Source organism: Cetorhinus maximus, chromosome 16 (assembly GCF_964194155.1).
Source record: "Cetorhinus maximus chromosome 16, sCetMax3.hap1.1, whole genome shotgun sequence".
NCBI classification, from domain to species: Eukaryota; Metazoa; Chordata; class Chondrichthyes; order Lamniformes; family Cetorhinidae; genus Cetorhinus; species Cetorhinus maximus.
Window position 1 is genome coordinate 11,362,383 of NC_135894.1, and position 16,268 is coordinate 11,378,650.

Genomic DNA, 16,268 nt, shown 5'->3' on the forward strand with positions numbered 1-16,268 from the left:
TTTGTGTGTGTATATGTTTTTTGTGTGTGTATTTTTGTGTTTATATATGTGTCTATATGTTTGTGTATATGTGTGTATATAAGTTTGTGTGTGTATATGTTTGTGTGTGTGTGTGTGTTTGTATGTATGTGTGTGTATATGTTTGTGTGTGTATGTATGTGTGTGTATATGTTTGTGTGTATATGTGTGTATGTATATGTTTGTGTATATGTGTGTATAAGTTTGTGTGTGTGTGTGTATGTTTGTGTGTGTGTATATGTGTGTGTGTATATGTGTGTATAAGTTTGTGTGTGTGTGTATATGTGTGTGTGTTTGTGTGTATGTGTGTGTGTATATAAGTTTGTGTGTGTGTATGAGGGGGAGGGGGATTGCTAGCTCCTTCACAAGCCGGTGATTTATTTCTCCAGTAGGTGGCTGGTTGCTCCGTGTATGAGGATGAGTTTTGCTGCTCTCGTTATCAAGTTCATTCGCACACCGAGTTAAACGGCGAGGAGTGACGCCAGTGCGGTAAAGCTGCGCACATCTGCTGGCCCGGGGGCTCCCACTTTAAATCTTGCCACGACCAATCTCTCAACCGCACTGCAAACGGAGAGGAGGCAATGGGAGGGAGAAAGACACTAAAGAGCTTCGTCCAGCTGCTGCTGACACCGGGAAACTCGACTCAATAGAGAACAAAAAAAAAACCCATGGGCTTTTTCCCAAAATATTAAAAGTTCTGCCTATTCTCCAGCTGGTGAGCACAATGGCACAATGACTGAAGACAACTTCTCCCACTTGGACTGGGAGTTGCTAGAGTTGAACCAGTCCCTTACTGATAGCAGCCAGGGTCTCGAAGCCAATGCCCAGGACTCCCCCTTCATCTACGCCATCCCCGCCGTCTACGGGCTCATCATTCTGTTCGGGCTGGTCGGCAACGTGACCCTCATCAAGATCTTCTGCACGGTGAAGTCCATGAGGAACGTGCCCAACATCTTCATCACCAGCCTGGCCCTGGGAGACCTGCTGCTGCTGCTGACCTGCGCCCCGGTGGATGCCAGCAAGTACGTGTCCACTGAGTGGCTCTTCGGCCGGGTGGGCTGCAAGCTGATCTCCTTCATCCAGTTAACCTCGGTGGGGGTGTCAGTGTTCACCCTGACCGCGCTGAGTGCAGACAGGTAAGAGGATAACTTGAATTTCTACACCCTCCAAGTTTGGAATAGTAAAGTGTCGCTTTGCCAGATTCATAGCCTGAAATAATGAGGCTGATAGACCCCCCCCCACCCCCAACCCCCCGGTAAGCGTTATGTACTTTGTGCCAGTCAGCTTAAATCTGGCAAAGTGGCGGGTTCCGCGTCCGGGTCAGATCAGTGCCCAGTAAATATGAACTAGTGCAGTTCCCGAACTTCACAACAGCTACAGTTACTGGTATAAAATGTTATTGGTGAACTGTTGTATAATTGAGATAAGAGGGTGGGCGCTGAGAAAGTTGCTCGGGAAGGTTGGAAAAGACCCTGAGCTCCCTTGTGTGACAGAGGGCAGTCTGCTGTACCTGGGGAGGTGGGGGTGTGGGGGAATCGGATTGTCCCGGAGTGCAGCCGCCTTCCCCAGGGTGGGGTGGAGAGACAGGTTGGGGACACCCGCGGGACAACAGGTCCATGGGGAGCAACCCCTTCAAATCACATATTCATCTCCCACTTATCACTTCCAACTCTCTCCGAACGGGCCAGTCTTCGGAATTCTGCTGTGCTGAAATTTCGGATCGGATTGAGTTGGGTCGAACACGACCCTGAGAATTGAACCAAGTCGAAATAATCTTGGCCCCTAAAGGATTCCCTGCCCTGCCGGTGCAGTCAGTCGGTAGCGGCTGGGTCTTGGTTTAAGCTGCTTCAGTTCCATGACAAGTGCTCAACAACCTAAGTCATCCTTCGTCCACGCTGCCATTATGTTTATTGAAGTCCCATGTTGCAGTCGATAAATCACACGTGTTGCATTCTGCAGGTCACCCCTTATGTTGGGCTGATGGCTCCTGCACTCCGCCAACTTTTTCATCAGCACTTGCTTGTTCGCAGGACCCGTGGCTGCCAATTTCTCCCCCCCTCCCCAAAAAATAAACCCTTGTGGGAACATTGGTCATGAGCAAAAACACTTGTCTTCGTGACCTCACGGTCTGCATCACACCAGCTTAACCCACACTGCATGGGTCCATATTCCAAACTGAAATGCTGCACGTTTTGCAGATCTGGAATATGGATAAAACTGTCCATGCCTTGGGGAATGAGATTCGTGAAGATGCCTGGTGACCGCATTAAACAGGCTCCTGCAGCCCTGACGCGTGTTTTTATTTTGTTTTGGTGCTGCCACTGGGCCATTTGCAGTGGATGGATTACCAGGGAGTTCTGTCTGTTAGGAATGTGGAGTATTGGGAATGGGGGATTAGGGCAGGGTGAAGTTAATGGTAATGGTGTTCTCCAAGGGTCTGTGTCGTTGCTGCTCTTATTTGCAACTGCTTACACAGAATACACTGTGGGCTGCACAGAAGGTCAATAATTTGCTGATGACAAAATACACCAGTTGTAATCTAGCTGAGATCGTGTATGAATTCAAAGTTACCTCTCTAGTCAGCGTTGTGCATAATTTGAGCATATAGCAATATAAACACCATGGAAACAGTGTCGTAAGATTCATCAAGGTCTTGCTGAGTTACAGATAAGCAGTGAGACTTCAGAAGTGAGTCTTTTTCCCACTGTAATTGATGAGGGGAAAGCTGATAAAGATGGTCAATACATTTGAATGATTAGGGTAAGATAATGAGAGTTTTTTTTTACATTGCCCAGTGAGATGGTAACAGACAGAACAAATTTCAACACAACAGGAATTAAAGGAAGGCTAGGTAGGGTAAGAAAATACTTTACAGAGAGGGTATTTGCATAAAGAATTCTCTGGCCACAAGCTATTATTGGTGCAGAGCCCATGAGCACTTTAATTATAAAGGGAATTAAGCAGTTGTTTGTAAAAGAATAAATAAAGTAAGGTACGAGAAGTGAGTATGGAGAGGGGGATTAGAGTCCAGAATCCTGGCATTTTCAAGCTATCAGGGGAGCCCCATTAGACCAAGGATTGTACTGAGACAAGGAAAAGGACTGACTACCTGTTCCTTGACAAGGCAAGATCAACAAGACAGCCAATCAACAGTCTTGTCAACATTGCTCCCCTCCTAACAGCAAATTCAAAGACAAATGGTGGAACTTGACTTTACATCACAGTGTAAAATGGGTAATAGGGAGTTGACTTTTATTTCTATTGAAGTCAATGGGACAGCTGTAAAACAGACTGCTGATTCCTGCTTATCCAGTTTACTCTCTCACACCAGGTCAAAATCTAAGCCCTGGCTGTTATTTTCTCAGTTGTTGACAAGACTGCATTTATAATAATTATCATGCTTGTTCATTTTATCTGCATTCATTGACATTTTCATACCACCCATGTTTGGTTGGAATAACTTGTAAAGGACAGACAGGGTGTCAAACCAGATGTCCTATTTTTCCCTCGGGTGGTTGCAATTTAACAACATGGACTGATTTTAACGGATTAATTTATCAGTCTACTCTGAACTCAGTATTTGCCAAAAATATAATTTGAAATTGTGCAAAAATATAACTTTGCTTAATTCAATCTACTGGAGAATTCACTTTTTTTTTTCAAAGAACATATAGACTGTAGTACCAGAATCATCAGATTCGTCACAATGATCATTACACTCCTTTGGTACACAGTGGTTAAAGTATAAAACGGGCACTTATAATGTCATTACACATAACAAATGTTGTCACTTAAAGACCATCTTCCTCATGGTATAGATACATCTTCCTGGTTTAAGCAGGGAAAGACCACAATTATACGCTAGTGTGAAAGAGTTTCAGGTGTTTGCATGTATCTGCATGAAAGTGGTGGTCTATCTCAAGCTGATGACCTGATTCTCCGGTGCCTTGCATGTATAGTCATGAGGTTTGCTCTGGCAGGTGGTTCTACCTCAATTTAGGTGCACACTGGGTAGTTTAGCTGCCATGAATATTATAAAATTACTTTTCAACACTCACAGTGTTTGAAAAGGGTCACTGCCATCTGTACTATTTGAATATTCACAGTGAAAAGAGCTCGGAATAAATGTCTAAGCTTGCATGCAACAAGCTCCTTGTCATTAAATTCAGCCTGAGATGCAATGAGCTGCAATGTAATTCTGGTAGCTGAATCTTGCACTCTTGAGACCATACCCAGGGTTTGAGTTCATGAACTAGAAACAGAAAATGCTGGAACCACTCAGCAGGCCAGGCAGCATTTGTGGAGACAGAAAAGCTGACCTGCTGAGTGCTTCCAGCGTTTTCAGTTTTTAATTCAGATTTCCACTGCTTTTCTTCTGCTTTTGTCTGAGTTTATGTTTTCACTTCATTAATGGTGACATGCAAACTGTATCAAAAGCCACGATCATGCAGCAAGAGGATGATTACTTTGTACATATTTATTGATCAAGGATGCAAAATTTAATTTAAAAAGCATACACAGACACCAACATTGCACACACGACTGTGTGGTTGCGTGGTTAGGAAGTTGGCACAACTGCTGAGCATACATAAGCAACAGATGTGAACCTACCCTCTTGCACTGCTTGGGGTATGCACTGAACGTAGTACAACACCACCCCAGAGGTCATATTGCAAGTTAACTTTCAGTGTTTTTATCCAATTTTTAGTAATATTAAAAATGAGTTCCTCAGGAAGCTCGGTGTGAAGCACAGTCAACCCTATAACCTGGGTCTGTTGACTGATCCACACACTTCACAGATATCAGTCTCAGATTAGCATAATTCCTAATGGTTTGGATGATACAACACAGGGTTTCCTGTCTTATCTGAATCCTGCTCCTCAAGGGAAGCACTGTGGAGACTTTAGATGATGCAAATTTTGGCGAGCATATGCACTCGCCTTCAAGCAACATCCCTTTCAAATCTATTTAAATACATTGCTCCATTCAAGTTTATTTCGATCCTGGACTGTCTTCCATTGTGTCAATCCATTTTGTTTATTATGCTTATTGCAAATATATTGATGCAATTTGGGCAGGAGCTTTACAGTTGATTCTAAAGATTAATAAACTGGCCGGCACATTGGAAAGCCTGCACAGACAACTCATGCATAATAATCAGAGTAAAGCAATTCCAAACAAGTATTGAAGATTCTTAAAAAACATATAGAGATCAAATTAATTCTTACTACACATCATAAGTACGTTTCTTAAAGTGTGGAGTGCTTGTAAGAGCAAGCTGTATATTTTTAGGCAACTTCTATTGATTTAAATACCATTAATTTCCTGATAAGATTAACACATTAGGATTTTCTCTTTTGTCCAAATGCAGGCGTACGTATGTTCAGCAGAATGGGAGTTTAGTCCATGATAAGGATGCACCCCTGACCCCAGCTGATTTTCTGGGTTCTAGGTCGTTTGTGCTGGGAAGAACACATAGATTGTAGGGACAGAGATTAGTAGTGGCAGCTCTTGAAATCGGGCTGCCGTGCAATATCTTTTTGCTGGGATGCTAAACCGAGGCCCAGTCAAGGTGGATGTCAAAGATCCTATGGCACTATTTCAAAGAGGAACAGGAGAGTTTTTCCACTCCATGTCCTGGCTAATATTTAACCTTCAACCAACATCTAAAACAGATTATCTGATCATTTATCATATCGCTGTTTGTGGGGCATTGCTGTAGCAAATTGGCTGCCAAATTTCATGCATTATAACTCTAACTACACTTCAAGCTACATAGTAGGTTTTGGTTGTTTGGGCTTTCTAATCATTTAACTTTTAATTTCCTAATCTCCAAATTGCACAGTAACTTTGGATGTTTGAGACACACATGCATCCCTAATCATGAAGAATTATTCTATTCCATCATACCTCTAGTGCTTCTATTCTGCTGCAATGCACTCACCTATACAAGGGCACAACTATTGGAAGCACCCTGTCATTTCCAGCAGGGAGTCCCAGATGTAGCCAAGACCCAGCAGAACAGCTCCTGAAGAATTCCCCTTGCCAGATCCCTCAAGTTAGATCAGGCAGATGCCATCATTTGTATGGAAATATCTATTAGGTATCCAATCTTAAAAGTCCAGCTGTGACCTGCCCCTGTAGTTGACAGTGCCGGTAGCCCTAGGTCTTGTGACCTATCCATTAAAACTTCAACAACACTGCAGCTACCAGTTTCAGGCTGCTATCTGTGAAGTTAGATTTGCAACTGGCATGCAGATAATGCTGCTGATTGTGCATTGTCGCAACTACGACAATAAACAGCAACTTGTATTTATATAATGCCGTTAATATAGAAAAAGCTTCCAAAGATACATCACAGGAGTGTAATCAAGCAAAACATTAAGACCAAGTCAAAAAAGGAGATGTTAGGATTGTTGGCTAAAGACTTGGTCAAAAAGGAAGATTTTAGTGCGTTTCCTGGAGGACAGGAAAGTGGAGATGTTTAGGGAGAAAATTCCAGAGGTTAGGACCTAGTTAGCTGAAAGCATAGTCATCAGTAATGGGGCAAAGGAATTGGAGGGTGGCCATGCAAGAGGCCAGGGTTGGAGGAATACAGTTTTTGAAACAAGTAGGGCTGAACAAGGATACAATGGTAGGGAAGGACAAAATTGTGAGATGATTTGAATGCAGGAATAGGAATTTTAAATTGGAGGCTTTGGGAGACCAGGGAGCCAGTGTAGATCAACAAACACTTGGGCAATGGCTGTCAATGACTTTTGCCAGGATATAAGCACCAACCTTGGTCTAAACCTCAATACAGGGACTGAATTCCAGAGCGGAGGTGAGAGTGACAACCCTTGACATCAAGCTAGAATTTCACTGAGTGTAGTAGCAAGGAGCTTTAATAAAATTGAAGTCAATGGCAATTAGGAGGGAAACTCTGCAGTGGCTGGAGTGATAGCTAACTCAAAGGAAAATAGTTGTAGTTGTTGGAGGCCAATTTTCTTAGCCCCAGGACAGCGCTGCAGGAGTTCCTCAGGGGAGTGTCCTAGAACCAACCATCTGCAGCTGTTTCATCAATCACCTTACCTCCATCATAAGGTCAGAAGTGGGGATGTTTGCTGAGGCTTGTACAATGTTCAGTTCTAATCACAAGTCCTCAGATAATGTACCAGTGTATATCCAAATACAGCAAGACTTGGGCTAGGCCCAGGTTTTGGACTGATAAGTGGCAAGTAACTGGTGTGGCACACAAGTTTTATATAGACAATGCTACCCCCAACAAGAGAGAGCCTGACCACCACCCCTTAACTTTTGAAGATCTTATTGACTATAAACTCAATTGGAACAGCCATATAACTTCATAAGCACTAAAACACAGCAGGTGTAAGGTGCTCTATGGCTGTTCTACGCCAATTAACTCACCTCCTAATTTCGCAACGCCTTTCCACCATGTGCAATTCATAAGTCGGGAGTATGATGTAATTCCTTCGACTTGCCTGGATGGGTGCAACTGCAACAACAGTCAAGAATCTCAATATCACCCAGGAAAAAGCAATCCACTTGATTGGCACGCCTTCCACCAGCTTAAAAGTTCACTCCCTCCACCACCAGCGCACTATGTCAGCACTGTGCACTATCCACAAGATGCACTGCAGCAACTTGCCGAGGCTTTCTAGGCAGCACCTTCCAAACCTGTGGCCTCTACCACCTAGAAGGACAAGGGCAGCAGGTGCATGGCAATGCCATCACCTCCAAGTTACCATACAAGGCGCACAGCACCCTGATTTGGAAATATATCATTGCCCCTTTGTCATTGCTGGGTCAAAATCTTGAACTCCCTATCTAACTGCATTTTGGGAATATCTTCAGCACATGGATTGCAGCAGTTCAAGAAGGAGACCCACCACGGCCCTCTCAAGGTCAATGAGGGATGGACAATCAATGCAGGCATTATTAATGACCCCCCACATCCCAGAAATAAAAAAAAATAAAATGCCAGTGGGATAAGCTGACACCTTGTAGTCTACCCGTATCATTTTAAATACATTCCTCATCAAAGAGAGCTTTGATCTTGACTACTCCTCGATCAAAGATAAGTGTGGACTATAAATCAGATAAAAATCAGCTGTACATATTTCAGAATCTACATCTCATTGCCTCAGTGTCATAATCCTGGCACAGTTTGCTTTCGGCACAATTGCATAATTGCAGGGGAACTGCATATATTACCTGAGAAAGAGATGTGAGCTGAAGATAATTTATTCAGTTAATTCAGATAACATTAATAAACTGTTTGAATTTTTCCTTTATGTGTTTTGATGAAATGTAAGCCCTTGACTGAATTTAATGCTGTAACTCCCTCACAGTGGTTACTGAGTCCATGTACAGATTGTGCTCCTTGCTACTGTTAAAATATAAAATTACCAATAGATAGTGGGACAGTGGGAATTCGGTGCATAGGGAAGAGATGCTCATTGCATTTTTTATTTGCTATCCAACTTCTTAAATCTTCAGAGAGGGGTCTTGCCCTGCTGCAGCAGTAGAGGCTACAAGGGAAAGGAATGACTGGGAAGTAGTGAGTAAGGTCGGGTAAGTATTTACTACTTTTATCGCTTATAGTTTAAGGCCTTATTGTGGGTTATAGTTTGTGTTTTCTGTAGTAACGAGGATCACGAAAGAAGGGCCCTAGGGTAATTGATTTAAAAGGTTTAATTTGAAGGGATAAATCATGGCAGGAGAGCTCAAAGCTGTGGTGTGCTCCTCATGCTCCATGTGGGAATCCGGGAACATTTCCAGTGCCCGGGATCAGCACATGTGCAGGAAGTGTGTCCAGCTGCAGCTCCTGGAAGCTCAGGTTTCAGAGCTGGAACGGTGGCTGGGGACACTGTGGAGCATCCGCAAGTCTGAGAGCATTGTGGATAGCACGTTTAGAGAGGTGGTCACACCGCAGCTGAAGGGACTTGAGGAAGGAAGAGAACAGGTGACCACCAGGCAGTCCAAGGGAAACAGGCAGGTAGTTCAGGAGTCCCCTGGAGTCCCGCTCGCAAATCGGTATTCCATTTTGGAGGCTGGTTCCTCCAGGGAGTGCAGACAGAGCCAAGCTTCTGGCACCATCAGCAGCCTGCCTGTACAGGAGGGGAGGAAGAGAGGAAGAACAATAATAATAGGGGATTCTATAGTCAGGGGAACAGATAGGTGCTGATGTGGCCCTCAACGTGACTCCAGGATGGTGTGTTGCCTCCCTGCAGGGCATCCTGAAAGGGGAGGGTGATAAGGCAGAGGTCATGGTACATACTGGTACCAATGACATAGGTAGAAAGAGGGATGGGGTCTTGCATCAAGAATTCAGGGAGTTAGGCAGTAGACTAAAAGGCAGGACCTCTCAGGTTGTAATCTCTGGATTACTCCCAGTGCCACGTGCTAGCGAGCACAGAAATTGGAGAATGGTGCAGATGAATATGTGGCTTAAGAGTTGGTGCAGGTGGGAGGGTTTTAGATTCCTGGACCACTGGGACCGTTTCTGGGGAAGGTGGGACCAATACAAACGGGACGGTCTACATCTGAACCAGAGTGGGACTAACATCCTTGTGGGCGGGTTTGCTAGTGCTGTTGGGAGGAGCTTAAACTAATTCGGTAGTGGGAGGGGGACACAGAATGTTAGCAGAATAGGGACTTGTCATAATACAGTAAAACAATCAATCAGAGGGAGTACAGCTGCATTAAGTTTCAAGGGAGTAAGGCAAGGCTGGATGACCTTTACTTTAATGCCAGGAGTATTACAGGTAAAATGGATGAGTTAAGGGTGAGGATTGACATGTGATATAGTAGCCATCAAAGAGATGTGGTTGAGGGAGGGGCAGGATTGGCAGCTCAACATTCCTGGATATAGAATCTTCAGGCGAGACAGGGGAGGGGGTAAAAGAGGAGGAGGCATTGCATTATTATTTAAGGAGTCAGTTACTGTAGTAAGGAGAGATGATATCTTGGAGGGGGCATCGAATGAAGCTTTGTGGGTAGAGCTTAGGAATAAAAAAGGGGCAGCCACATTGTTAGGTGTTTATTATAAACCCCCAGATAGTTAGCGGGAAATTGAGGAGAAATATGTGCACAACTTGTGGAGGTGTGTAAAAACAATAACAATAGGGTAATTATATTAGGTGATTTCAACTTTCCCAACATTAATTGGGATAGACATAGTGTTAAGGGCTTGGATGCAGTGGATTTCTTGAAATGTGTACAGGAGAACTTTTTAGGTCAATATGTAGAGGGTCCAACAAGGGACGGCGCAGTGCTGGACTTAATTCTGGGGAATGAAGCCGGACAGGTGGCTGAGGTGGTGGTGGGAGAGCATTTTAGTGATAGCGACCACAACATGGTACAGTTTAAGTTTATTATAGACAAAGAAATAGACAAGTTGCAAAAAAATGTTTTGGATTGAGGGAGAGTGGATTTTAGTAAAATAAGGCAGGATCTGGCCAAGGTAGACTGGGAACAGCTACTTGCGGGGAAATCTACAGAGGAACAGTGGGGGGTGTTCAAAAAGGAAATGGGGAGGGTACAGACTCAACATGTTCCCTCTAGGGTGATAGGAAGGAGTAACAAGCCCAGAGAACCATGGATGACCAGAGATATTCAGGTTACGATGAGAAGTAAAAGAGGCTTTTAGCAGGTACAAGGGAAGCAAATCAGCGGAGGCATTAGTGGAGTACAGAAAATGCAGGGTGGAGCTTAAGAAAGCAATTAGGAGAGCAAAGAGGAGATATGAGAAAGCTCTGGCTGGTAAAAGTAGGGAAAATCCCAAGATATTCTATAAGTATATCAATGGGAAGAGGATAACTGGGGAAAGAGTAGGGCCCATTAGGGACTAAGGGGGCAATCTATGGGTGGAGCCAGAGGACATCGGTAGAGTGTTGAACGAATACTTCACATCCGTCTTCACCCAAGAGAATGAGGATGAAGGTTTTGAACTCGGGGAGAGAGACTGCGAGGTTCTTGGGCAAATTGATATAGGAAGTGACAAGGTATTGGAGGTGTTGGCAGGCTTAAAAGTGGACAAATCTCCAGGTCTGGATGATTTGTGTCCCAGGCTGCTGAGGGAGGCAAGGGAGGAGATCGCAGGGGTTCTGACCCAAACCTTTAATTCCTCTCTGGCCACGGGGGAGGTGCCAGAGGACTGGAGAACAGCTAATGTGGTTCCACTATTTAAGAAGGGTTGTAGAGATAAGCCAGGGAACTACAGACCAGTGAGTCTCACGTCAGTGGTAGGGAAACTAGTGGATAAAATTCTGAAGGAGAGAATCTATCTCCACTTGGAGAGGCAAGGTTTGATCAGGGATAGTCAGCATGGCTTTGTCAGAGGGAGGTCATGCCTAACAAATTTGATTGAATTTTTTTAGGAGGTGACCAGGTGTGTAGATGAGGGTAGTGTATTTGATGTAGTTCATATGGATTTCAGCAAAGCCTTTGACAAGGTCCCACATGGGAGACTTATAAAGAAGACAAATGCACATGGGATACAAGGTAATTTGATAAGGTGGATTCAAAATTGGCTTAGTTGTAGGAGACAGAGGGTGATGACAGAAGGATGCTATAGTGACTGGAAGCCAGTGTCCAGTGGCGTACCAAAGGGATCGGTGCTGGGTCCCCTATTATTCGTCATTTATATAAACGACATAGATGACTCTGTGGGGGGTAGGATTAGTAAGTTTGCGGATGACATAAAGATTGGCCGGGTGGTTAACAGTGAGGTTGAGTGTCTTGTGCTACAGGAAGATATAGGCGGGATGGTCAAATGGGCAGATAAGTGGCGGGTGGAATTTAACCCTGAAAAGTGTGAGGTGATACAAATTGGAAGGAGTAATTTGACAAGGAAGTATTCAATGAACAGCATGACACTGGGAAGTTCTGAGGAACAATGGGACCTTGGTGTGTGTGTCCATAGATCTCTGAAGGCGGAGGGGCATGTTAGTGGGGTGGTGAAAAAGGCATATGGGACACTTGCCTTTATCAATCGAGGCATAGATTATAAAAATGGGAGGCCATGTTGGAGCTGTATAGAATCTTGGTGAGGCCACAGCTGGAGTACTGTGTGCAGTTCTGGTCGCCACATTATAGGAAGGATGTGATTGTGCTGGAGGGGGTGCAGAGGAGATTCACCAGGATGTTGCCTGGGATGAAACATTTAAGCTATGAAGAGAGGTTGGATAGACTTGGGTTGTTTTCATTGGAGCAGAGAAGACTGAGAGGCGACCTGATCGAGGTGTACAAGATTATGAGGGACATGGACAGGGTGGATAGGGAGCAGCTGATCCCCTTAATTGAAGGGTCAGTCATGAGGGGAACATAATTTCAAGGTGAGGGGCAGGAGGTTTAGGGGGGATGTGAGGAAAATTTTTTTACCCAGAGGGTGATGACGGTCTGGAATGCACTGCCTGGGAGGATGGTGGAGGCGGGTTGCCTCACATCCTTTAAAAAGTACCTGGATGAGCACTTGGCATGTCATAGCATTCAAGGCTATGGGCCAAGTGCTGGTAAATGGGATTAGGTAGGTAGGTCAAGTGTTTCTCATGTGTCGGCGCAGACTTGATGGGCCGAAGGGCCTCTTCCGCACTGTGTGATTCTGTGATAATTCAAAAACCCAGGGAACACAGTGTTACACTCACTTTGAAGTTTGTGCAAAGGTGATTGCAACTGTCAGCTGACTGAATTCCCACAATACTATATAAAACATCCATTTGTTTTCATTTCTGAATATATACAAACATGTTTTTGTGCAATTAAATCACTGTACAGCATACTATGGTAGGCAAATTCTAATATTAGGTTTAAAATCTAATCTATCTAAACAACCATGGCATCTGAGAAGTATCATCTGAATAATGTTTGCACTTCCTGTTGTTTACTTTAGTGGAAATATATTAATTGACCATTGTCAGTTAATGGGAGAAGCAAAATACTGCAGATGCCGGAAATCTGAAATAAAAACAAAAACAAAAATAGCTGGAAAAGCTCAGCAGGTCTGACAGCATCTGTGGAGAGGAAGACAGGGTTAACGTTTCGAGTCCGTATGACTCTTCATCAGAACTGATGAAGAGTTCTGATGAAGAGTCATACGGACTCGAAACATTAACTCTGTCTTCCTCTCCAGTTTTATACACGTGTGCTAAAATTGCACAGTATGATCCCAAGACCCAAAAGTTTTCTGATGATTATAATCATACAGGAATATACCATGATAGAATGTGAGCAAAATCAAACTTTTACCTTACGATGTTCTTCAGAAGAACGGATGGTATTTTTAACTTGTTCTCATGAATTATACTAAACAAAGTGTTCTTGCTCTGATCAAATTGGCTACTGTGTTTCCTTATAAAAGTTGCAACACATCAGAAGTACTTCACTGACTGTAAAGAGTTTTGGAATGCCCCAAAGCCATGAAATGTGTTATATAAATACATATCCTTTTGCTTACTCTCAAAGTTATTCAATGTTCTCCAAGGTGAATACAGCTTAGAAGATTATGCTTAACCACATAAAGTTCAATGAGGAGATGATTGATATGGTGGATAGGAAAATAAAGTAGTATATTTTGAATTTCAGAAAACCTATGACAAGATACCACACAGGGCACCATTTGAGAAGATGAAGGGTATGTAATTAGGAAAAGCTAACAAACTGGATAAAAGGCTATTTGGAAATGATAAAACGGAGAATAGGAGTTAGAGGATTTCTGAAGAAGAAGTGAGCAGCTGTGTCCTACAGAGTTCTGTTCTCAGACTGCTTCAGTTTATTGCATTAAAAGTAGATGCACTAAGTAATTCCAAGGACCAAAGGTAATGTTGCTAAAATGATGGATGGGCCAGAAACTGGCAAATGGAATTCAATGTCAGTAAATGTGAGGTGGCACATCAGAAAAATAATTATACTCTGAACAGGGAAAACTTGGTGACATGAAGGTGCAGAGGGACTTGGGGGTTCATGTTCACAAGATATTAAAGGCAGCATCTGAAGTGGTTAAGGTTTAAAAAAAGCTAATGGAAATCACTGTTTAAAGGCAGAGGTTTAGAACATTAAAGCCACAATGTAATGGTGGATCTATATAATCCTATAATGAGTTTGTATTTGGAGCACTGTGCATTTTTTTAGTTCCAAACTAAAGAAAGAATATTGTACCAGTAGAGCAGTTACAGATTCATTAGAATGTTGCCTGGTATGAATCCTCAGAGCAGAGAGGCTACGAGGAGATTTGACATAGGGGTTAAGATACAGTAGATAAAGAGAAGCAGTTTCCAATGGTTGAAGGGTTGATAACCAGTGGACACAGATTTAAGGTGATTGCTAAATCAAAAGAGGAGGCAAAACGTTTTTACACTGAGTATTTAGGATTTTGAATGCAGTGCTTGCACAGTGTGATGGATATAGATTGAGTACTAACCTCCAAAAGGCAATTGGATGAATACTTGAAGGAGGAAAATTATAAGGCTACAGAGGAAGAGTGGGAGAGATGGATTACTCTTCAAAAGAGGCGTACAGACTCGCTGGACTAAATGGTCTTCCTCTGTGCTGTGCTATTTTATAGTTCTATGAAATACAAATTGACAAACTGGGGCTGTTTTGTTTAGAACAGAGGAGATTAATGGGTGCTTTGTTCGAGCTGTTTAAAATTATGAAGGGATGGGACGGAGTAGACAGTCTCTGGTGATTGTGGGGTCTAGAGTAAGTGAACATAGATAAAAAAATTAAAAGTGAAAGATTTAAGACAGAGAGCAAGAGAAACATTGGGCGGAATTTTTTGTGCCCGCTGGCGTCAGGCGTGTTCGGTGGCGTGAATGGTCGATATGACGAAAAGGCCAGAAATCGGTTTCACGACAGTTTGCAGCTGCCCGTTCAGCCTGTCGATGGTGGGCCGCGTCTCCTGCCATCGGACATCGGGGACCTCATTGTAATACATTTGCATATCATTATAAGGCCAGGCCGCCGGAATCAACCCCCGCACCCCCTCCCACTGGATTGTCTGTCCACATCGATGGGAAAACACGCCGGTGCAGAACACGTCTTGAAAAGTGACGTGTAGAAGTCGGGACTTGCCGCCAGGGCCTTGCTCACATCGTGGACACCCGAGGAGCAGAAGATGTTGGAGCCCGACAGCAAGGGCACACTGTAGGAACGTCCATGGCATGATGGGTGGATTCTCATGGACATGGCTCTGCTGAGAAGCAGCTCACGGAAGTTGGAAAGTCACCGTTGAGGGTCTGCTCACAACGGATGATGGTCGAGGGGGTGGACAGGAAGGTCCAGCTGTTTTTCGGAGAGGCAGATATAGCTGGGGGGGGTTGGGAGAGGAAGGTCTAGGAGAGAGGAAGAGGTGTCGGGATGGGGTGAGGTTGGGAGGGGGGAACGAATGTGTTGGAGGGGGTAACGTTGGGAGAAGGGAACAAATGTGTCAGCGGTGAGGGTTGGAGGGGGGTATGAAGGTGTTGGGGGGGAGGGAGGGGTGGGTAATGGGGGGGAAGACGGCAACTGCGGGGGTAGGTGTAAGGGAAGGAGTTCAGAGAAGGAGTGTGGGGAGGGGAGGGAGCCCCCGGGGAGGAAGGAATGCGGAGTGGGGAGGGGGGACCAGGGGGAGGAAGCAGTGCAGGGGGCGTGGTGTACTGGGTGGGAGAAAGGAGTAAGGGTGGAAGAAAGAGTCAGGAAGAGGGAAGGAGTAAGGCTGGTGGAAGAAGTCAGGAGGGGAGGAAGGACAAAGAGTGATGAAAGAAGTGAGCGTGTCTGAAGGAGCCAGGAAGGGGCAAGGACTAAGCGGGGTTGGGGGGGGTAGGGGGGGCTGTGTAATCCGGGGGTTGGGGGGGAAGGAGTTCCAGAGGGGAAGGGACTCTGAGGGGAAGGAGTTCCAGGGGGGAAGGGATCCGGAGAGGGTAATGTCCAGGTGAACATGCAAGGAAGGGCTCTGATGAGTCCTTGACTGCCTCCTGGGGAGTGAACTGAGGTTGGGTGTGGAATGACGGGTTGGTGAGAATGACAAGGGCAGAGTGAGGCAGTAGGGTGGGGGGGAGGGTGTATGAGGGTTCGGCGGTATCGGTAGAAGGGACGTTGAGGGTAGCTGGTGGGGACTTGGAGGTAGGCACGGACCCTTGGGGCGGGAAGGAGGAGGTTGGGGAGGTGAATGTGGGTGGGGGTGGCATTTTTGGGAAGGAAGGGAATGTGCACATTCATCTGGACTTCCCCAAAATAAAAGGGTTTTGGCTGGTAGTTCCTGTGGGGGTGGT

At 44.7% G+C, this 16,268-nt stretch overlaps 1 protein-coding gene across 1 annotated transcript in view; it reads left to right on the forward strand.

Annotated features, from left to right (window-relative positions):
• The first annotated feature begins 493 nt into the window (after nucleotides 1–493).
• grpr (gastrin-releasing peptide receptor) overlaps nucleotides 494–16,268 on the forward strand; it is a 62,657-nt gene continuing 46,882 nt past the window's right edge. Inside the window, exon 1 of the mRNA XM_078560491.1 lies at nucleotides 494–1,154. Coding sequence (XP_078416617.1) covers nucleotides 751–1,154 — 404 coding nt within the window. The 5' untranslated portion in view covers nucleotides 494–750. The remainder of the gene's footprint in view (nucleotides 1,155–16,268) is intronic.